A 23,134-nucleotide genomic window follows, 5' to 3' on the forward strand; every position below is an offset into this window, starting at 1 on the left:
AAATACACCAATTACTTTCTTGCTTATGGTTGGGAGTATATAAAGAAGATAGCATAACAAAGGACCTAGGGCAGTGTGTCTGACATATCAATGGATGGACCAAACTAACTTACTAAAAGAAACTGCTTCTGAGATAGGATTACTCAACTGGGTTTCATATAAGGGTTTGGAATTACCTCCGTATTAACTCATAAAAAATACAACAGGTGTAATCTATTATGTTGAAGCATGATGAATGTTCAAGTTTTGACAGTTTCTGGAAAGTTTCACAAGAATCTGCTGGTGATGGTTTGCACAAGAAACTAGTAGTGATGGTTACCTCCAAGGAGGTGATCTCCTGGTCAACTGAGGGATAGGAGTGGGCTGGAGACTTAGTTTTTGCTGTGTACCTTTTAAAAACTTCTGAATATCACTTATTCAAAAAAATGATAACTTACATTAAAAAGAATCCTTCCCAACCTAGTCATGTGTTCAGCTGAATTGCACATTCATAGTACTGGGCACTTACCGAGAAGGTAAAGAAACCATTAGAGACTAATGAACATGAAAAGAAGCCATAATGTGTAATGTACAAAGAAGTAAGTAGAAGTACCAAATCTAATTCACCACCACCCTTCTTCTGTCCTCTACCAGTTCTTTCTCTCTTGGGATATCTGTGATTGGCTATAGATGTGATACTAATGACCCTTTAAACTGTGACTTGACTGACGCTGGGCCCCATTTTTACAAGTGTCCTGGGAAAAGTCAATAAAGAGTTGAGTTGGGTCTCAGAGCATTACACCAACAAGAAGTATGCACTGAAGAAATCCCACCCTTTGTCAAGCGTCAATCCTTTAGAACTGTTTGCCCTCTGTGTTCCTGTTGATCTTCCCCAAGGTGCTTAAGTCAGAGCAGGGATTTATTTCCTACTAACACCTAGTCAAGAGGAAGAGAGCAAGAACTACAGTTAGCTCAACTGCTTTACCTTGGTTATGGAGACAAAAGTTTAAGAATTCAGACATTTTAATGGGACGTCTTTATTAACAAGGGCAAACTTACCAATTCACTGTGCAGTTTAAACCAAACATACTTGTTATCTATCTTATATATATTCTCTTCTATCTGTATTTGGTATAGTTCTTCTTCTTTTCCAAGGCGAGAAAATCAGACAGTTATAGGAAATACATTGATACCTGCCTATTTATCCCAACTTCCAGGGTGAAATAATAAACAAAATTTTTAAGGAAATGTTTGAAAATAGTATTTTATTGCATGTGGAAAGTGGTAGTGAATATTCCTTCTCTGAAAATAGAGAAATATCAAGTTTTATTATGATTTTTGTATTTTGTGTGTTCCCCTCTTTTTTAAAAAAGACTTTTTACTTTATAATCAGACATTGTGAAAAATGAGAGGTCAAAATGTCCCTTAATTTTCTTTTCAATTTAACATATGCTGTAAAAGGAACTTGAAATTGGCCTAGAAGTTTATGGTGAGGGATTATAGGTCTCTTGGTTTGTATTATACTTGCACGGAAGCAAGGGTTTGTTGTAATGCCTGAGTTAATGCACCCTTACAAATTTAGTTTGGCTAAGTCCAAATTAAAGCATTGTCCATGGGCATCTGTATATGTTATATTCTTGTTTTGTTTTTGTTTTTATTTTTGTTTTGGTGACAGGTAATTTTTAAAGAGCAACTTTCACCCAAAAAACTGGGCTTCTTAAATGTGACCGAGCTTGTTGGAGCTCTTAGTGACATTCTCCATGTTGAGTTCAGGGAAGGAGAACAAGACTTGCTGGTGTTTGATGCTGATATGAAGCCTCTACCACCTGGTGAGTTGAATTACAATATGATGCAAACCTGGTTTTTAATTGTCTCTGTAAGAACAAGGAAAAAGAAAGCACTGGCTGTATAAATAGGCATTATTGTAACCACATCAACCAAACAGATCACACATTAGCCTTGAAAATGTTTTGTATATAATGACCTCCTTTCTGGTGATATATGTTGCAATGAGATGACTGTATTAAATCTGAGTTTTTTAAGTTTACTTTCTTCATTGTCCAGATTTTTTAATAATTCTGAAGAAATAAATTTTCTGAAATGGTGTTCCGAGGGGGAAGCACTAGATAGTTCAGTGGTTCTTAACTCTGTTTAGAAATATATGGAGGTTCTTAGAAATACGTGGATGTTCAGAATAAATGGGTGTGCATTGAGACTCAGAAGTTGTAATTTAAAAAAAAATAACATTTTACTTTGAGATAATTTTAGGTTTATAGAAAAGTTGCAAAGATAGTACAGAGTTCTCATATGCCCTTCATCCAGTTTCCCCCTAATTTTAACATCTTACATTACCATGATATATTTATCAAAACTAAGGAATTAACATTGGTACATTGCTATTTACTAAACTCCAGATTCTATTCCGATTTTATCAGTTTTGTTCTTTTTCTGTTTCTGGATCTACTCCAGGATATCACATTGCATTTAGGGCACTTGACTCTTGTTTTTGTTTGGCTTAGTGGTTTTTTTCTTTTGCAATTTTTATTGAGGTTATTGTAGGGTCACTTGCAGTTATTAAGAACGAATACAGAGAGATCCCATATACTCTTCCCTCAGTTCCCTTAATGGTAATGTCTTGCCATCTATAGTACAGTATGATACTTATATTTTTATAAGTTTCTACAAGTGGCTAAAGTGGACAGCTGTGGTTTTTTTTTTTACAAAATGTAAATGTATCTTTGTTGATTTTTCTGATTAAAATAACTTGCATTCATTCTAAAAAATTCAGATAGCACAGATGAGTAAAAAGTTGAAAGTGAATATTTCTCTATATTTTACTCCCACCAAAAATGCCATTAGAATTTTTATATAGCCTTCCAGACTTTTAAAAATGTATATGTGAGCCTAGCTGCACTTAGAAAAAAATTACAAAAGCAGTATTTGCTTGTTTAAACAATTCCAGCAATGCAGAAGTAGTAACTAGTAGTAATAGTTTTAGTGGGTTTTTTTTCTGGATCTCTTCTCTATAATTATTTATCATATGTATAATTTTCTTCCACAAAACAGTATTGTATAAACATTATATAAGTCCTTGCTTTTTATACTTCATAGAGGTAATTTTCTATAACAGCATATACAAGTTTATTTCTTCCTTTTTGACTACATATAACTATTTTATGTAACTGTATTATAGTTTATTTAACCAGTCTCCTGTCAATGGACATGTAGAGAGTATCCATTTTTTTATCATTATAAAAAATACAGTGATAAATATCTTTGTACAGTTACTAGTTTATTTCTTTAGGAGCCACTATGGTTTTATGTCTATATGGGGTCTGTTTTAATGTGTCACCCTCCTATAATCATCATACACATGTAAATTTGTATGATTGTATGGTCAAAATATGTGATTGGTTTGGGAATTCCCTAAAAATTAAGGCATTGTATTATGGACTATTAAGTAGTCACATACGTTGTACATTAAGCAACAATGAATGTTCACAGCTAAAGCTGAACAAGAAATAACTTGAAATCAGGATGCTGTAAAATAAAACCTTTCACCAAAGTTAAAAAAACCTTATCAGACTTGCCCCCCCCAACATAAATAACGTAAGATTTGTTCCCATCTGGAACTTCCCTTACATCTCTCCGTACTGAAAGGTCTGCAAAGACAGGTTCATATCTCTCTTCTATCATTATCTGCCCAGTGCCTGGCACATAGAATGTGCTTATTAACAGTTTCCAAATTATTTTAATAGATATACATAGGCTCCTCTATTGGTCATTTCAGATGGAGCTGTGTCATCAGTCAGAAATTCATGTTTAGTTCAATCAGATAAGAAAATAGAAGCCAAAGCTTGTGTGTCCAGTCCCCCTAGAAATTCACTGTCTACTACTGTTATCAAGGAGACTACACAGGATTGCCCTTCAAAAAACCACAAAGAGCCAGAACAGAAGATTTGCAAGAAGCCTAATCTGGTGGTAAAGCCTTTACAGCTGGTGAGTAAGGTTTGATGGCTTTGTGCCCTGGAGATTCAGCATTATGGAAAGTAACTGAATGAATGTTTCTTTAGACAAAAATTCTGTTTGAGAAAAGTCTTATTTCTAGATGTGTGATTTCTTAGGCTAGACCAGAACTTTGGTCTGAAGTCACCTTATGCAGCATTTATTCTGGTTTTCAGCCTTTTGTATAACTAGCTTTCCTTGAGTCTCATTTCAGGCTTTTCAGTTGGCTTCGAAGATTTGACAGTTGTTTCAGGATAACATTGCTGATTCTCTGTCCATGTGTTTCAGTAGGCTTCACAACCCTCCATGGCTTTTGAGGGAAGAATTGAGGAGCTCTGTTGTAGCTGTATGCCTCAGCACTGCTGCAGGTTGCCCCTGCACCTAGCCTCAGTTAGAGGGTGCTTTTATTGTTTTTCCCCTTTATTATATCTCCACACACACTTCTCCCTTTTTGTATTCTCATCTCCTATTACTTATTTTGTAGTTACTAAGGAATTAATTGCTTACTCTTTTTGCCTTCTGCCCTTTACACCTGGCTTCTTTCATGGAAGGAAAACATTTTGTTTAGAGAGCCTGCTATATTTTCTAGAGGACAATAGAAAGGCCTGAAGGAAAATAATATATTTGAGAATGAGAGTGTTTGAGAAACCGTATTTTTGATTGGAAGACTAGTCTGAAATTTAATCCATTCTTTTTTTTTAAAATAAATTTATTTATTTTTGGCTGTGTTGGGTCTTCGTCATTGCGTGCGGGCTTTCTCTAGTTGCGGAGAGCGGGGGCTACTTTTTGTTGCAGTGTGCGGGCTTCTCCTTGCAGTGGCTTTTCTTGTGGAGCACGGGCTCTAGGCACGCGGGCTTCAGTAGTTGTGGCATGTGGGCTCAGTAGTTGTGGCTCACAGGCTCTAGAGCGTAGGCTCAGTATTAAGCCTTATAAGTATAAAGTATTTAAAAGTTTTGAGTATTAGTTGTGGCACAAGGGCTTAGTTGCTCCACGGCATGTTAGATCTTCCCGGACCAGGGCTCGAACCCATGTCCCCTGCAATGGCAGGCAAATTCTTAACCACTGTGCCACCAGGGAAGCCCTGAAATTTAATCCATTCTTTAAAGTTGCCTTTGTTGGTAGAATTGGGTAGGATAAGACTCTTAGTTCAGCCTAAGTATTTGCAGTACGATGTTTTCAATTTTATATAGGGCAGTTGTGTGACACACTTTTCACTCTTTACCTAATATCGTAAGACAGCACTTTTAATATTTTAATGTAGGTAAGGCTCACCTAGGGAATTTTTTTAAAGGCATAATTTTGGGCCTCACTTTTAGTGAGTGAGTCTGGGCTAAAGCCTAAGAATTTTCATTTTTATAATTTGCCAGGTAATTCTGATAAAGGTGACTCACGAAATATATTTTAAGAAACGTTGTCATAGAGTTTGAAGTGTTGCTCAAAGATTTATAGTGGTTTCTTTGATTTTTTTTAACTTGTAGCAAGTAGAAATTAACAAATCACAGCTCAACTTGGCAATGGCAAATCATGATATCCCACCTGATGCTGTACGGGACAAGAAATTATGCAAACTACCCCCATTAGGTACCAGTACCCTCGTGGGGGTCTTTGTGGAGTATATCATCTCTCCTAGTCAATTCTACATCCGAATCTATAGCACGGATTCATCAGAGTTACTTGAAGACATGATGATTGAAATGCGGTAGGAATCTGTTGTTTTCAGTGTATTTTTCATGTATCTCATTCTAAGTCAGTTCTCAAACATTTTGGTCTCGGGGCTCTTAAAAATTAAGGACCCAAGAGAACTTTTGTTTATCAATATTTATCATATAGAAATTAAAACTGTAAAAAATTTAAAATATTGTTTAAAAATAATGATAAATTCATTTTTCTGAATATAAATAACATTTTATGAAAAATAACTTTTATGAAAATTAGAATAGTGCACTGTTTTACATTTTTGCAGATCTCTAATATCTGGCTTACTAGAAGAAAATTGGATTTCAGTATCTGCTTCTGTCTTTAATTTCTTGAAATACTTTATTTTGGTGGAAGTACATGAAAACATCTGGCCTCTGACAGATACATAATTGGGAAAAGGAGTATTTTAATAGCCTTTTCAGAAAATTGTGAATACTCTTTGATAGTATACTGAAACTTGACAAGTGGTAGTTTCTTGAAGTTAGTTTCAGTGTGGAATTTGAACTTTTCAAACTCTACTATGTTAAAATACATTTTCTGCCTTTGCACTTTGAATGGATCCAGGACTAGCTATGTAATTGCAGGCTCCAGTGCAAAATTAAAATGTAAGACTCCTTGTTTAAAAAGTATTAAGAATTTCAAGACAGCAGTAGCTTAACATTAAAGTAAGCATAGGGAACTTCTCAGTGTGGACTCAGTGGAACTGGCCCTGAATTTTACCACCATCTACGATTTTAAAACATCATGTATTGGTCTTTTGGAAAATACTGGTTCACTGAGTTATATAGATCTTCCAGATGTTGACATATTTGATCATACAATATATCTTTAAAAAATCACATTCATTAACAGTATCACTGATTGCATCAGAAAAGTATTAAGTATTAGGAAGCTGTCATGTTTATGGTGGTGGATGCAGCATTGCCAAAATCCTAATTTTCATTTGAATGCTTTTGGATTTTATCATTGACAATAAATACTGTCAATGTTTTCCTTGAAGTGGCAAGCTTGCTTCATTTTTGAGAAAATGTGTGGCAAATACCCAAGTCTGAATAAACATAGTTTGTGAGTGACCTTTCAAGCAAAAATGGTGTTCCATGAAAAGAGTGTCTAGTTCATCTTCCAAGTAAAAATAAATCTACACACACACACACACAAAAAGCAGCTAATTCAGTTCACAACTGAAATGCCAAAGTGCTTTTCATTAAAACAACTTGGGAAGTATTTTACTTGTACTTGCATTTTGTTACAGAGAATATTGAAAAGATAGTCAGTGGTTGAGATTTAATAAACTTAATAATTTTTATTGCTTTATCAAGGACATTCTTAAGTGAAAGTAGCCTCTTTTTTCTTTCTTTTTTATTTAATGTGAATGCATGGCAGTGAAAAATAAATGTTTACTAGTACAGTTGGATGCCACTGCCTTGATTTAGCAAAGGCACCAGGAATTTTACCCACTCTTGCTTTTACAGCATCAATGCAAATATTAACATAGTGAAAAGGGCAAATAACTATTTTCATAATAATACTAAAATATTAAAATAGCTTTGATCTTAGGAACTTTTTGAAAGGGTATCACGATCGCAGGGATTTGTGAACTACACTTAGAGAGCTACTGCTCTAAATTATCTTTTCTCTAGTGAAAAAATCATGTCCTTTGTTAGTAAACACTATGTAAAATGTTTACGTTTTCAGTTACTTTAGATTTATTCATGTACAACAAATGTCTGATTTTTACATTGGTGCCATATACAAGAATAATTTACTTTGTATCTCTCCAAAAGTTTTTTTCTAACTTTACCACATTATATATTCACCTTCCACCCAAGAACACCTGGCATAATGTTACATAATAATCACTTAGTAAGTTTTTATTGGAAGAAGTTTGTTGATAAAGAGAAGGGATTTGGACAAGAAAAAGAAAATTAATTCGTATTAATAATAAGCATTACCAAATCAGAAAAAGTGAGGATTTTTTTCTTTGCTTTTGCCAAGACATTCCTGCTCTTGATACATCAATAAAAATGAACTTTAATTTTTTCTTCCCCTATGGGTTTCTGTGTATTATGGAATTCCACAGGCGCTGTTATTCTTATCAGCTGGTTTCTGATCGATATGCCATGCCAGAGTATTTTATCCAACCGGGACATCTCTGTTGTGTAAGGATTTCTGAGGATAAGTGGTGGTATCGGGTCATTATCCATGGAATTCTTGGGAAAGAGGAAGTTGAAGTGTTCTATCCAGACTTTGGAAATATTGGAACTGTTCAGAAGTCCTCCCTGAGGTTCCTCAAGTGAGTTAATAAACTGAATGACAACTTAAGTTTTGATCTGTAATGCTGAAGCTCTGTGGGCTTAGGATCTCTCTTCCTTTTCTCCTGCCTCTCTCCCTCCATCCTACCCTCCATTCCACCCCCTTTCATCTTAGTGTAGGTTTGGCAAATGGTCATTTGGTCATTGTAATCACAGTTGGATTATTATCTCTTGCGTCTTTCTCATGACCGTGAATCTGAATGAACCATGAGACTAAATTTCAATCTTTGGGTCATGCTAAGAGTTACATTTATATAGCATGAAGGTTGAACTGTTCCTACCTATATTTTATTTATTTATTTATTTTCAGTTATACATATCCTACCTATATTTTAATTGCGTGGTTTTCAAAGACTATTATGTTTTTACAAGTGTATTTCTTAGGTTACTTTAAAGTGTAAGACATTAATTTTAAAATGCATGAGTAGGATGGGGAGGGTGGGAGGGAGGGAGATGCATGAGGGAAGGGATGTGGGAACAGATGTATATGTATGACTGATTCACTTTGTTATAAAGCAGAAACTAATAAAAAAAATAAAAATAAATAAATAAATAAAATGCATGAGTAAAATACTCTGAAATGGTGTGAAAAGCTTAAATCAAGGAATGGATAAGAGATTCCATAAAATGCAGTTTTGAAATATGATTAAATATTCACATATTTGATTATCTGTTGCAGGTGCTGCTACACCAGGCTTCCAGCTCAGGCTATCCCCTGTTCTTTGGCTTGGGTGAGACCAGTAGAGGTATGTTTGCTTGTTTCCTGTTTAATCAGCAAACATTTGATGCCAAGAACAATTCTAGGTTCTCAGAATACAAAAATAAAACATAGAATGAGCCCTCAAAGAAATCATTGTAGACAGTATGAAAGATAGGCACGTAGACAAAAATAATTGTGCTGTGTCATATTTGCTAGAAAATTTTGCAGTGTGTGGTAGAGATGCAAAAGGAAGAGCGCTTATCTCTGTTCAGGGTAATCAGAGAAGGCCCCATAATAGAGGTGGCATTTGCATGAAACTTTGAAGGAAGATTAGTTCTATAACTGGACAGACAAGAAAAGAAAGACATTTCAGGCAAAGGGAGAGCAGCATGAAATATCTCAAATATGAGGAATTTTAAGTGGTTCTGTTTGGCTACATAATAGAGGATGTGCTGGAATTGGTGCATGGCAAATGATGTCAGAGAAGTAGACAGTAAACTAAGGTGGAGACCCATAGCCATGTGCAGGAGTCTGGACACAATGTCCAGACAGGGGAGCAACTAAAGGGAACTGCCACAATCAGATATATGTTTTTTAAAGAATTCCCTAGTGGTGGGAGATGATTGGAGTGGGATGGAGCAGGAGGCATTTTCATCCATATAGACAACATTGGTTTATGTAGCTATAGTTATGCACCTAATTTTATGTTTATTCCCTCAGAACTCTTAATTATACATGCCATACACATTTATTACACCATATTTGTCTGTTCAACCTAAATAACTTATCAGTTGCTAACATATACGTGGATTATTCCTTACTTTTTTTATCTGAAAAACACAAAGAGAAAAGAAGAAGAAAAAACATTATCTGTAATGCCACCATTCAAATGCATTCAATTTAGAAATCTGATGAGTTTCTTTCAGTTTCGTTTATTGGATGTTGGCGATGAGGGTTTTGTAGGGTTTTTAGGCTTATATAAAATAGTAATCAGGGCTTCCCTGGTGGCGCAGTGGTTGAGAGTCCGCCTGCCGATGCAGGGGACACGGGTTCGTGCCCCGGTCTGGGAGGATCCCACATGCCGCGGAGCGGCTGGGCCCGTGAGCCATGGCTGTTGAGCCTGCGCGTCCGGAGCCTGTGCTCCGCAACGGGAGAGGCCACAACAGTGAGAGGCCCGCATACCACAAAAAAAATAAATAAATAAATAAAAAAAAAAAAAAAAAAAAAAAAAATAGTAATCATACTATTTTATATTCCATTTTTCCACTCAACATTATAGCATAAATACATTTATATGTTATAGTTCTCAATTTTAATAGGTACATAAGTAATCTATTGGCTAAACGTGCATTGTAGCCTGTTTAACTGTCCCTTTATTGTTAGACTAATTCAGTCCACTTCTGATTTTTGAGTATTATAAATAATTATGCAAAGTATGGTTTTTGGACGAGTCACTACTCAGCATTGTTTTCTAGGGTGCATTTTAGCCCTGACTAGGTTTCTTTTTAATACTTCCATCAGGGAGGTCAGGGCTAAATTTGTGACCCACTCATAGCCAATGTCCGTTACTCTCATATCAGCCAGGTGGCTTCCATTTTTTGTTTTCTTTGCAATTTCCTTCCTAAACTGCTTCTGGCCTTAGGGCTTTTGCCCATGCTGGTCACTGAAATAGCTTATTCAAAGAATTTTCATGGTTGGCTCCTTCTTGTCATTCATATTTAAGCCCAGATGTTATTTCCCCAAGAAGGACTTCCTTGACCAGTCAATTTAAAGTGCACTCTTCCTCTTCAGTCATTCATCATCATTTTGTTTTATCTTTTTTTAAAAAAAAATTTATTTATTTATTTTAATTGGAGTATAATTGCTTTACAGTGTTGTGCTAGTTTCTGTCTCACAGTGAAGTGAATCAGCCATAAGCATACACACATTCCCTCCCTCGTGGACCTCCCTCCCCCACCCATCCCACCCACCTAGGCCATCACAGAGCACTGGGCTGAGCTCCCTGTGCTATACAGCAGGTTCCCACTAGCTATCTATTTTACACATAGTAGTGTATTTATGTCAAAATTAATATCCCAATTCATCCCACCCTCTCCTTCGCCCACTGTGTCCACCTGTGCATTCTCTATGTCTGTCCTGCAAATAGGTTCATCTGTACCATTAATATTTCTTTCTTTCTTTCTTTCTTTCTTTATTGGCTGCATCGGGTCTTAGTTGTGGCATGTGTGATCTTTAGTTGAGGCACACGGGCTCTTTGTTGCAGTGTGGGCTTCTCTCTAGTTGTGGCGTGCGGGCTCCAGAGTGTGCAGGCTCATTAGTTGCAGTACGCGGGCTCTCTAGTTGTGGTGCATGGGCTCCAGAGTGTGCGGGCTCAGTAGTTGTGGCACATGGGCTCTCTAGTTTTGGTTCATGGATTCCAGAGCACGTGGACTTAGTTGTGGTGCATGGGCTTTCTGCCCCACGGCATGTGGGATCTTAGTTCCCCAACCAGAGATCGAACTGGCATCCCTGCATTGCAAGACAGATTCTTAACCACTAGACCACCAGGGAAGCCCCTTGTTTTATCTCTATAACACTATCTGGTATTATTTTAATTGTTTGTTCACATACAACATTGTAATTCCTGAGATCAGGGATATTGTCTGTCATATTTACCACTGTATCTCCAGTGCCTAGATCAATGTTTGGTGCATGGTAGGTGCTCAATAATTTTTTTTAACTGAATGTATCTCATTCATATCTTTATTTCTATATCTTTTTTCTGGTTTGATGAGCTAATACTCTCATATACAAAATCTAAAGCAGGCAGAAAAGTAGAAGTCTACCCTTGGAAGTCAAACCGCAATAGGTAAATCAGGAATTTTTCAGCTTCTTTCCTGAGGTCACTCCCCAGTCTACAGCCTTGCTGGCTTGCAGGATTAGAGGACATTGTTTGGGAATAGCAGAACAGCTAGAAGTTAGGGTGTAATACTTAAAGGGAGGGAGCCATAGAATGGGTGCGTTCCAAAATCATTGTACAGATATAAAATCCACCCAAATCCTTAGATGACAACTAAACTTAGCAAGCACTGGAGAGAACCCAGTGGCCCTAGTGAAAAGTCACTGGCTTACCTATTATTTTTCTCACCTTTATGCCTTATTTTGAAGAGGTTTTTTAATCATTCCACTATGTTATTTCAGTGATTACTCTAGGAAGTACAGCATATGTATGTAGCAATACAAGGACATTAGAACACAAATTTCTCTCTTTTTTTTTTTTTTTTTGCGGTACACGGGCCTCTAACTGTTGTGGCCTCTCCCATTGCGGAGCACAGGCTCCGGACGCACAGGCTCAGCGGCCATGGCTCACGGGCCTAGCCGCTCCGCGGCATGTGGGATCTTCCCAGACCGGGGCACGAACCCGTGTCCCCTGCATCAGCAGGTGGACTCTCAACCACTGTGCCACCAGGGAAGCCCTAGAACACGAATTTCTTTAACGTCCTCTTCTGATCTATTTTTGTTTTGTAATTAACGTTATTGTTTTTAACCCCTCAAGAAAATAACCACATATAATAATAATAACGTCCATTTAGATTTAGTCACATATTTCTCAGTTTCTTAGCTCTTCAGTCTTGCTGCTCAAACCCTCTGAGAACATTTTCTTTCTATTTGAACTGTATCTTTTAGGATTTCATTTTGTAAGGGTTTATTGATGGCAAACTCAGTTACGTTCACCTGAAAATATCATTTTGTGCTTATTCTTTTTTTTTTTTTTTTTTTGTGGTACGAGGGCCTCTCACTGGCCCCCCCACTGCGGAGTGCAGACTCCGGACGCGCAGGCTCAGCGGCCATGGCTCACGGGCCCAGGCGCTCCGCGGCACGTGGGATCCTCCCGGACTGGGGCACGAACCCGCGTCCCCTGCATCGGCAGGCGGACTCTCAACCACTGCGCCACCAGGGAAGCCCTGTGCTTATTCTTGAAAGATATGTTCAGTAGGTATAGAATTCTAGGTTGGTAGTTACTATCTTCAGCACATGGAAGGTATCATTACACTGGCTTCTGGTTTCCGTTATGATATTTAAGCCAGCTGTCCATCTAATGGATGTTCCTTTGAAGGCAATATGCTTTCTGTCCGTAGCTGTTTTTAAAATTTCGTATTTGTTACTTGTGTTCTTCAGCTTTTTAAAAAAGCAGGATAGATTTTTATTTTATAGATATTTGCTATCTGTATAGAAGAAAGACCTTCTCAGTAATCCAGGATATTTCTTCTTTCTTTCTTTTTTATAAATTTATATATTTATTTATTTATTTTTGGCTGCTTTGGGTCTTTGTTGCTGTGCATGGGCTTTCTCTAGCTGTGGCGAGCAGGGGCTACTCTTTGTTGCGGTGCGCAGGCTTCTCATTGTTGTGGCTTCTCTTGTTACAGAGCACAGGCTCTAGGCACGCGGGCTTCAGTAGCTGTGGCACGCAACCTCAGTAGTTGTGGCTCACGGGCTCTCAAGCGCAGGCTCAGTAGTTGTGGTACACGGGCTTAGTTGCTCCGCAGCATGTGGGATCTTCCTGGACCAGGGATCGAACCTGTGTCCCCTGCATTGGCAAGTGGATTCTTAACCACTGCACCACCAGGGAAGTCCCTATAGTTTTCAATATACAGACCTTGCACCTCTTTGGTTTTATTTATTTCTAAATGTTTTATTTTGTTGCAATTGCACATGGGATTGTTTTCTTAATTTCTCTTTCTGCTAGGTCATTGTTAGCATATAGAAATGCAACAAATTTTTATATATTGATTTTGTATCCTGTTACTTTACTCATTTATTATTTCTAAGAGTTTTTTTTTTTTTTTTTTTGCGGTACGCGGGCCTCTCACCGCTGTGGCCTCTCCCGTTGTGGAGCACAGGCTCCGGACGCGCAGGCCCAGCGGCCATGGCTCACAGGCCCAGCCGCTCCGCGGCATGTGGGATCCTCCTGAACCGGGGCACGAACCCGCGTCCCCTGCATCGGCAGGCGGACCCTCAACCACTGCGCCACTGGGGAAGCCCTATTTCTAAGAGTTTTTTGATGGAGTCTTCAGGGTTTTCTATATATAAAATCATGTCATCTGCAAACAGTGACAGTTTTACTCCTTCCTTTCCAATTTGGATGCCTTTTATTTCTTTTTCTTGCCTGATTGCCCTGGCTAGGAGTTCCAATACTGTGTTGAATAAAAGTGGCGAGAACGGGCATCCTGGTCTTCTTCCTGATCTTAGGGGAATAGCTTTCAATTTTTTTCCTTGAAGTGTGATGTTAGCTGGGGGTTTGTTATATGTGGCCCTTACTATGTTGAGGATATGTCCCTTCTGTATCCTCTTTATTGAGAGTTTTTATCATAAATGGGCTTTGAATCTTGTCAAATGCCTTTTCTGCATCCAGTGAGATGATCATATGGCTTTTATCCTTCATTTTGTTAATGTGGTATATCACATTGATTGCTTTGTGAATATTGAGCCATTCTTGTGTGGAATAAATCCCACTTAATCATGGAGTATGATCTTGTTGATGTACTGTTGAATTCAGTTTGCTAATATTTTATTGAGGATTTTGCATCTATGTTCATTAGAGATAGTGGCCTGAATTTTCTTTTTTTGTGTTGTCTTTGTCTGCTTTTGGTATCAGGGTGATGTTGGCCTCTTAAAATGAGTTAGGAAATGTTCCCTTCTCTTCAGTTTTATAGAATAGTTTGAAAAGGATAGGTATTAAATCTTCTTTGACTGTTTGGTAGAATTCACCTGTGGAGCTGTCTGGTCCTGGACTTTTGTTTTTTTGGGAGCTTTTGATTACTGTTTCAGTCTCTGTGCTAGTGATCAGTCTATTCAGATTTTCTATTTCTTCCTGATTCAGTCTTGGAAGTTTGTATGATTCTAAGAATTTGTTCATTTCTTCTAGGCTGTCTAATTTGTTGGTATATAGCTGTTCATAATATTCTTTTATAATCTTGTATTTATGTGATATTTGTTGTTATTTCTGCCTCTTGTTTGATTTTATTTATCAGGACCTTCTCTCTTTTTTCTTAGTGAGTCTAGCTAACGGTTTGTCAAATTTTGTTCATGTTTTTGAAGAACCAGCACTTAGTTCATTGATCTTTTCTACTGTCCTTTTACTCTCTATTTTATGTATTTCTGCTCTGATCTTTATTATTTCCTTCATTCTACTAACTTTGCCTTTTGTTTTTCTTTTTTTAGTTTCTTTAGCTGTAAGGTTAGATTGTTTGAGATTTTTCTTGTTTCTTAAGGGTAGGTGTATATTGCTATAAACTTCCCTCTTTGTAATGTTTTTGTTGCATCCCATAGATTTTGGTATGATGTATTTTCATTTTCATTTGTCTTCAGGTAATTTTTTATTTCTTCTTTGATTCCTTCATTGACCCAATAGTTGTTCAGTAGCATGTTGCTCAGCTTCCATATATTTGTGACTTTTCTAGTTTTCTTCTTGTAGTTGATTTCTAATTTCATTCCATTGTGATCAAAGAAGATACTTGATATGATTTCAGTCTTCTTAAATTTAGTGAGACTTGTTTTGCATCCCAACATATGGTCTATCCTTGAGAAAGTTTCATGTGCACTTGAGAAGAATGTATAGTCTACTGCATTTGGGTGGAATGAATGTTCTGTACAAATCTATCAAATTCATCTTGTCTGTTGTTTCAGTGTTTCCTTGTTGACTTGCTGTCTGGATGATCTATCTATAGATGTAACTGGGGTATTATTAAAGTCCTCTACTATTACATGTTGCTGCCAGTTTCTCTCTTTAGGTCTGGCAATAATTGTTTTATATATTTTGGTGCTCCTATATTAGGTGCAAATATATTAATCGCTGTTACGTCTCCTTGATGTGTTTTCCCCTTTATTATACTGTCCATTTTTGTCTCTTGTTACCTTTTCTGACTTGAAGTTTATTTTGCCTGATATGAATATGGCTATATCTCCTTTCTTTTGGCTGCTGTTTTCTTGGAGAATCATCTTCCATCCCTTCACTTTGAGCCTATGTTTGTATTTAGAGCTGAGATGAGTCTCCTGGAGGGAACATTTAGTTGGGTCTTGCTTTGTAATCCGTCCAGCCACTCTGTGCCTTTTGATTGGTGAATTTAGTCTATCTACATTTAGGGCAATTATTGATAGTTGGATGTTGGCTTTTTAGCTTTTGTTTTCTGGTTGCTTTAAATCTCCCATTGTTTCTTTTTTTCCCCCCATTGTTTCTTTTTCCTTGTGTTTCTGTCTGCCATTTTGGTTTGGTGGTTTTCTAAGATATTTTTCTTAGCTTCCTCTTTTGCTGTTTTTTGTGTCTCTGCTCTATTTTTATGTTCTGTGTTTACCCTGAAGTTTGTATAAGACATCTCAATTAAAATAGTCCATTTTCTGCTGATAGCATCTTATATTCATTTACCTATACAAGTGCCGTCCTTTTCCTCTTCCCCTATAAAATTTGTTTTTCTTGTCTTAAATTACCTCTTTTTATGTTGTGAGTTGTTATCAAACTAAGAGAGCTATATTTGTTTTTCTGCTTTATTTTTTTCTCCCTTTAGATTTTATACTATTTATTAATAAAGTGTTTAAAAATCTGTTCTGATAGAGAGTTGCAGTTTTCCAGTTCTGTCTTTTTATTACTTTGCTCAAAGCTTTTTGTATTTTTGCCATTATTTTTTCTGGTTGAAGAGCTCCTTTCAACATGTTTTGTAAGGCAGGTCTAGTGTTGATGACCTCCTTCAGCTTTTGTTGGTCTGGGAAAGTCTTTGTTTCTCCTTCATATCTGAATGATAACTTTGCTGAAATAGGGTATTCATGGCTGACAGTTTTTATCTTTTAGTATTTTGAGAATGTCATTCCACTCCCTCCTGGCCTGTAGGGTTTCTGCTGAGAATCTACTGGTAGCCTAATGGGGGCTCCTTTGTAGGTCACCATCCTTTTTTCCCTGGCTGCCTTTAAAATTCTTTGTCATTGACTTTTGACAATTTTAATATTATGTCTTGGAGGGGGTCTTTTTGCATAGAGGTAATTAGATATTCTCTTAGCTTCATGGGCTTGTATATCTAGTTTCTTCCCCAGGTTTGTATTATTTCTTTAAATAATCTCTCTGCTGTCTTTTCCCTCTGTTCTCCTTCTGGGATACTCATTATCCTAATGTTGCCTGTTCTTAAAGAGTTGGAGAGCTCTTGTAGGATTTCCTCATTTTAAATATCTTCCCTTTCCTCTTCTACTTGTATCATTTCTAGATTTCTATCTTCAAGCTCACTAATTTTCTCTTCCATATGGCCTGCTCTAGTCCCAGACTAATGTATTCTTCATCTCATTTATTGAGTTCTTCAGCTCCAGAATTTCTATTTGGTTCTTTTTTAAAGTTTCAGTCTCTTCAGTAAAGTATTCCTTCTGTTCATTCATTTTATTCCTGAGCTCGTTAAACTGCCTTTCTGAGTTTTCTTTTAGCTCATTGAATTTCTTCACAACAGCTATTTTGAATTCTCTATCAGTTAAATTGGAACATTCCATAACTTTGGTTTCTGGAAAATTGTCATTGTCTTTTTGTGGTACCGTGTCACTGTGGGCCCTCATGTTTGATGAAGTGTTCTTGAGCCAGTGCGTTTAGTATTAAATGACAGGTTAGGAGTTAGATTCCCTCCAGTAGGTGGCACCATCACGCAAGTTTTCGGTTTCTCTTCCTTGAGCTGCCTCTGGTCATATTTGAGAGTTAGCACTTTTCAGCCTCCACCTACCCTGTAATAGGTGTGGCTCCATGCCTTCTTTGTTGCTTTTTGTGCCACCAGGGTCATTGCTGCCATGCTTCTGCCAGAGCCGCTGTCGTCACCAGGATGGTTGGCTCTTTCCTTGTGTCTGGGACCCCTTGATACACAGGACCTTCTGTGGGGGAAGGGGGATGGGAGGAGGGGTCATGGGAGCCTCAGATGCTGGAGGGACAGGGTCGTGGGCCCCACTGCTGCTGCTCCCCACTTGCCTGTGGTCATGGGTGCCGGGAGTGGTCAGGTGGCCACAGTGTGTGCACCACCTTCCCTGCTGCTACTGGGTTCTCTGAAGCTGTGGGCTCCGCTGCCTCAGTTGGAGGGCCAGGATTGCAGGCACAGGCTGTGAGGTTCCCTCGCCCCCACTGTGCATTCCAGTACACCCAGCTTTGGGTGTGCAGATTTGTGGAATTCTCCAGTGCCCTATTGTGTTGGGTGGAGACACCTTTGTTGAGTTGTGGATGTTTCACTGGATGTAGATTGAAAGGGGGAGACAAAGGTAGTTTTTCCACTCTAACATGTTTCTGAAGTCTGAAAACCGTGTTCTTCAGTTTTAATATGTTTATGTGTGGATTTATTCTTATTTATCCTGCTTTGTGGCTCATTGGACTTTTTATCTGTGCATTGTTACTTTTCATTAAATCTGGCTAATTCCCAGCCATTATCTCTTCAATTATTGTCATTTCCCCATATTCACATTTATATTCCCTCTCTCTCTCTGTTTCTGCTTCTCTTTTTCTAGAACAATAATTAAAAGTATGTTAAACCTTCTCAATTTACCTTCCATATCTTTTAACCTCTCTTCTGTATGTTACATATTTCTGTCTTCTGTGTTGCATTCTGGGTAACTTTTCCAAATCACCTTCCACTTTACTGATATACTCTTTAATTCTACCTAATCTGCTATTGAATAAACCTATTAAGTTTTTAATTTTGGCTATTATATTATTACTTTCTAAAAGTTCTCTTGGTTCTTTAATTCTGCTAGATCAATTTTTAATAGATTTCAGGTCTCTGCAGAAGCTTTCAAATTTATTTTGTTTTTTTGTTTTTACTTTAAGCATAGTATGTTAGTTCTTTTATAATTCATCTGGAAATTCAAACATCTAAAGTTTTTGAGTTTTGTATTAGTTATGTTGTTTCTCTTCCTTGTGATTCATTGTCTCTTTATATGCTTTTTATCTTTTTTCTGTGTACTGCTCATTGACTTTTAAAAATTTTTGTAAAAATGGTTGAATACAGATTGAGATTGCCTACCTCCAGAGAGATTTACATTCACTTCTGCCAGGTATCTAGCAGTACGACCAGTCTGGAGCCATGTTAATTTAAATGAACAACCCGAGGATTTGTGTACCACCCAGGTGATGTGAAAATTGAGCTGCAAATCCACATGAAGGCTAGTTTATTTCTTTTCCTCCTTATCCTGAGCATAAACCCCTAGGGACTCAGCTTAATAAAGGAAAGTCCTCCTCTCCACTCCCTACTCTGGGTGGTTACTGGCTTTGATTTCTGTCTTTTTTGACCTGTGAGACCATCAAAACCAAAGTAAAGATTTGCGTGGATTAGCACATACCCTGAAGGCAAAAATAGTTCCCACTTTCCCTTTAATTTTGGCCTGATTTGTTACACTTTTGTCAGTTCTTTGATGCTTTTGGGACATATTTAAAAAATATTTTATCTAGAATATTTAGTTTCTGTGGGAGGGTTGGTCCAATAATCTAACTCAAACATTTCCAAACATGTAAGTTTTTCATCACATTAAAATAAAATCTTTCCCATACTCCCATTTTCATCATTTTTCCTTTATTCTGACTTTTCTCATCCCCAAATCATAAATATCCTCAAATGTATTATTTTAGTATTTTCATGCTTTGATTTTCCCACTAAAATCTCTAGTTCATTAGGAATTCATTTTTGTATATGGTTTTTATAATTCATGTTTGAATCTGTCATCTGAATCTCATATCTTTTTTTTTTTTTTTTTTTTTTGCGGTACACAGGCCTCTCACTGTTGTGGCCTCTCCCGTTGCGGAGCACAGGCTCCGGACGCACAGGCTCAGCGGCCATGGCTCATGGGCCCAGCTGCTCCGTGGCACGTGGGATCCTCCCGGACCGGGGCACGAACCTGTGTCCCCTGCATTGGCAGGCGGACTCTCAACCACTGTGCCACCAGGGAAGCCCCCTGAATCTCATATCTTGTTTGTGTTTCAGGAACATTGGACATCCAGAGCTATTTTGCAGTTCCAGAAGTTGTGTGGTTTGAAGCCATTAGTGGGGGTAGTGGATGAATATGTAGATGGAATCCTTTACATTTTTCTGTGTGATACATCCTCACATGAAGACATCTATTTCCATCATGTCTTGAGAACAGAGGGCCATGCTATTGTATGCCGAGAAAATGTCCCTTCTAAGGTAGAGCAGTCTGGATGTATTTTGTAATGTATTTAATCTCAACAGTTTAAGGTGTAAGAGAATTTAATACTGAAGGTTATTTGATTTATTCTTTAGTGATATCTGTGAGATTCCTGCCTTCTTAATGCAGAGCACTTTCTTAATTTTCACATGATCACAAAAAACTACATTTGGCTTATTGTCCTTTAGAATATACTTTTATTTTAAATAATTGATTGAGGATTCTGTCTTACCCCCAATTATTTAATTTTCTGAAGTTTTCTTAGAGAAGAGCAACACTCTCTTATTTTGTAATTATTGATAGCAGTGTCTACATTTTCATTAATATTGATGTTGATAATTTTTGTGGCTAGCAAAAACTATCACTATAGGAAAAAAATCTGACTATTAAATTTTAGAAGATAATGCATTTCCACAACATTTGAAAATTATGAAGTGCTAACTTTTTCTCTGAGAAACTAAATTTCCTTCGTATTTTTTTAATCCTAGGGTTTCAGAGACCTCAACCCTTTAAGTTTATACACTAAATCCAGTGCAGGGCCAGAGGACATTGTCCTGACAGAACTGGGTTATCCTTCCCAGCAGCACTATTTTAATGAAGATCGAGAGATAAGTCCACAATCAAAAGAGAGAGAATTATATACCATGGTAAGAGGTTTTTGCAAACATCATCATATTCTTTTTATTATTGTTAATACTTAATGAGTACTTACTATATGCCAAACACTATAAAAGGTACTTTAAATATATTATTTAATACTTATAAAATCCCTGTGATGTAGTGACTATAATTAACCTTATTTTACTGATGACGAAACTGAGGCATTCCTAACCTAGGAAAGTTTGGAAACTATGCAGTAATCTTAACAGTTATCTTGTCTCTCATCATTTGCTGGTTTAAACCTTTACTTCAGCCATGCTTTTCCTGTATGATTTCTCTCATACACTGAATTCCATTGTTGCCTTGCTGCAGTTGTGACCTCAACTACACTGACCCAAATGCTGTTCTTCCCTCTACACTCCTTAGATTCTGCTTGAAGTATTCTCATTTCTTACTTTCTCTGTAAACCTTGTGACAACTCCTACCCACAGTAATAATAATATTGTGTATTATTCCATCCCACAGTACCAATAATAAAAAAATAATAACCGACACTTATTGAACTCATACTGCATGTCAGGCACCATTCTAAGTACTTGCATGTACTAGTTAATTTAATCTTCACAACCACTTTACCAGATTGGTGCTTTAGGATCCCTATTTTAGATATAAGTAAAGTGAAGCACATTAGTAAGTAAGAAGTTAAATGATTTTTCAACAAATGAGCAGATAAATAGACATGTCCTCTGAGTCTCATATTCCTCATGGCAACAAATACTGGGCTAAGAATATAGATTGGGTTCAGTTTGAGAGCCCAAAATTTATTTTTTTGGACACAGCAAAGCTTTTTTCTTTGAATAAAATACGAAAATATTATTTTGTGTAAGTATGTTTTATATACCTGAATTTTTAAATTATAGGGATGATGTTATTTTTTTAGTGGACTTTTACTATTAGAAAAGATAAAAAGGAAAGGCTACTTCGCTGTACACCTGAAACTAACACAACATTGTAAATCAACTATATTTCAGTAAAAAAATTTTTTTAAAGGCCATTTGACTACAGAGAGATTAACCTACTCTGAAAAATATGTGTGAATGTTTACTGCTGCATGTTTAAAATGATGTCAACATTTTAGATTTCATTTTAGTTTAAAATTAGTGGACTTTCCTGGTGGCACAGTGGTTAGGAATCCAACTGCCAATGCAGGGGACACGGGTTCGAGCCCTGGTCCAGGAAGATCCCACATGCCACAGAGCAACTAAGCCCATGCGCCACAACTACTGAGCCTGCACTCTAGAGCCCATGAGCCATAGCTACTGAGCCCGTGTGCCTGCAGCCCGTGCTCCACAGCAAGAGAAGCCACCGCAATGAGGAGCCCACACACTGCTACGAACGGTAGCCCCCACTTGCCGCAACTAGACAAAGCCCATGCACAGCAGCGAAGACCCAATGCAGCCAAAAATAAATAAATAAATTTATTTTTAAAAATAAAATTAGTTAAAATTAATTGGGCTTGTTTGGCTTTCTGAAACCTGAATTTTTGCTAGTTGTTATTACTTGATTAGAACAGTTATATTTCCTGACTCTTAAATAGTGAGTTGAATTCAACCTTAAAAGTTTTTAGAATATCTTATCATCACTGTGTTGATGTGTTTAAATAATCATAGTTCAGTCCTGAAAATGAAATAAGGCCATCTTTTCTGCAAAAAAGATAAGGTCCAAAGCTCCTCTATCCTATCCCAGCCTATATTTTAACATATCAAGACTCCCATATGCTACACACACAGATATACACACATACACCTACCTCTATACACCGAGTTCCCTGTAATTCCTACTCTTCTTTTAGGCATCCTAACAATTTGTGTTATCTCCTTTATTACATATTCTCAGACATCCTCCTTCCCCAGTGATATTTTGGTCATATCTCTGTGTTGGCTCTACACTGAAGGTTGTGCTGTGATTATCTGATTGTGTGTCTTCATGCTATATTTTGAGTTCCTTTAGAGCTGGGACCTGTTGCATTCATCTTTATATCCACAGAGCTACCCTGTACACATTACGTAATCTGTACTCCATAAATGTTTTTCGGCCTGAACTAGTTTAGTAGGATGGGAAGACCTAGGGTCGTGCATAAAGTTAGAAAATAATATGACATATGCATGAACCATAGCAAAAATTCCCCTCAGAATTTATAGGCAAGTAGATTTTGGAAATAGTATAGAAAATAAAATAATTTCTCTTTCATACCTACTAGCGAGATATTAATGATGAAAAGGCTTTCAGTCACCTTAAGTCAGTCACCTCAAAGGAGCCGTTAAAGGATTCTGAATTCAGTTCTTTGAAAACCCAAGAGAAGAGCTGTGAAGACTATCCAAAGTGTTCCATCTCTGAGCTAAAAGATCTGAAGGAAGAAAATGAGGTAGGAGAAGGGAAGACAGTTTTTTTTAATGTAATTAATGTAATATAATTAATTCATAAGTGAAGGGTACTGGAATAACATAGCTCTTTAAACCCTACTGCTCCAGTGCCATCAGAGCATCTCCCACAGATGAATTACAAATTCTTCAACAGTCACCAAGACCAAAGTTGCAGCAATATAGCCTTGATCACAAAAAAAGAAATGCCATTATTTAACTTTGATGTGTTTTACTATCCCATAGCTTTGGACAGT

At 37.2% G+C, this 23,134-nt stretch overlaps 1 protein-coding gene across 1 annotated transcript in view; it reads left to right on the forward strand.

Annotated features, from left to right (window-relative positions):
• The window catches only part of TDRD5 (tudor domain containing 5), an 88,225-nt gene that overhangs the window by 44,400 nt on the left and 20,691 nt on the right, over positions 1-23,134 (forward strand). Inside the window, exons 7-14 of the mRNA XM_081254627.1 lie at positions 1,655-1,808; positions 3,770-3,978; positions 5,463-5,683; positions 7,763-7,975; positions 8,674-8,740; positions 19,656-19,856; positions 20,346-20,504; positions 22,718-22,882. Of these exons, the coding sequence (XP_081110753.1) occupies positions 1,655-1,808; positions 3,770-3,978; positions 5,463-5,683; positions 7,763-7,975; positions 8,674-8,740; positions 19,656-19,856; positions 20,346-20,504; positions 22,718-22,882 (1,389 nt within the window). The remainder of the gene's footprint in view (positions 1-1,654; positions 1,809-3,769; positions 3,979-5,462; positions 5,684-7,762; positions 7,976-8,673; positions 8,741-19,655; positions 19,857-20,345; positions 20,505-22,717; positions 22,883-23,134) is intronic.

The sequence above is a fragment of the Mesoplodon bidens genome (assembly GCF_964165515.1).
Source record: "Mesoplodon bidens genome assembly, chromosome: 2".
Taxonomy (NCBI): domain Eukaryota; kingdom Metazoa; phylum Chordata; class Mammalia; order Artiodactyla; family Ziphiidae; genus Mesoplodon; species Mesoplodon bidens.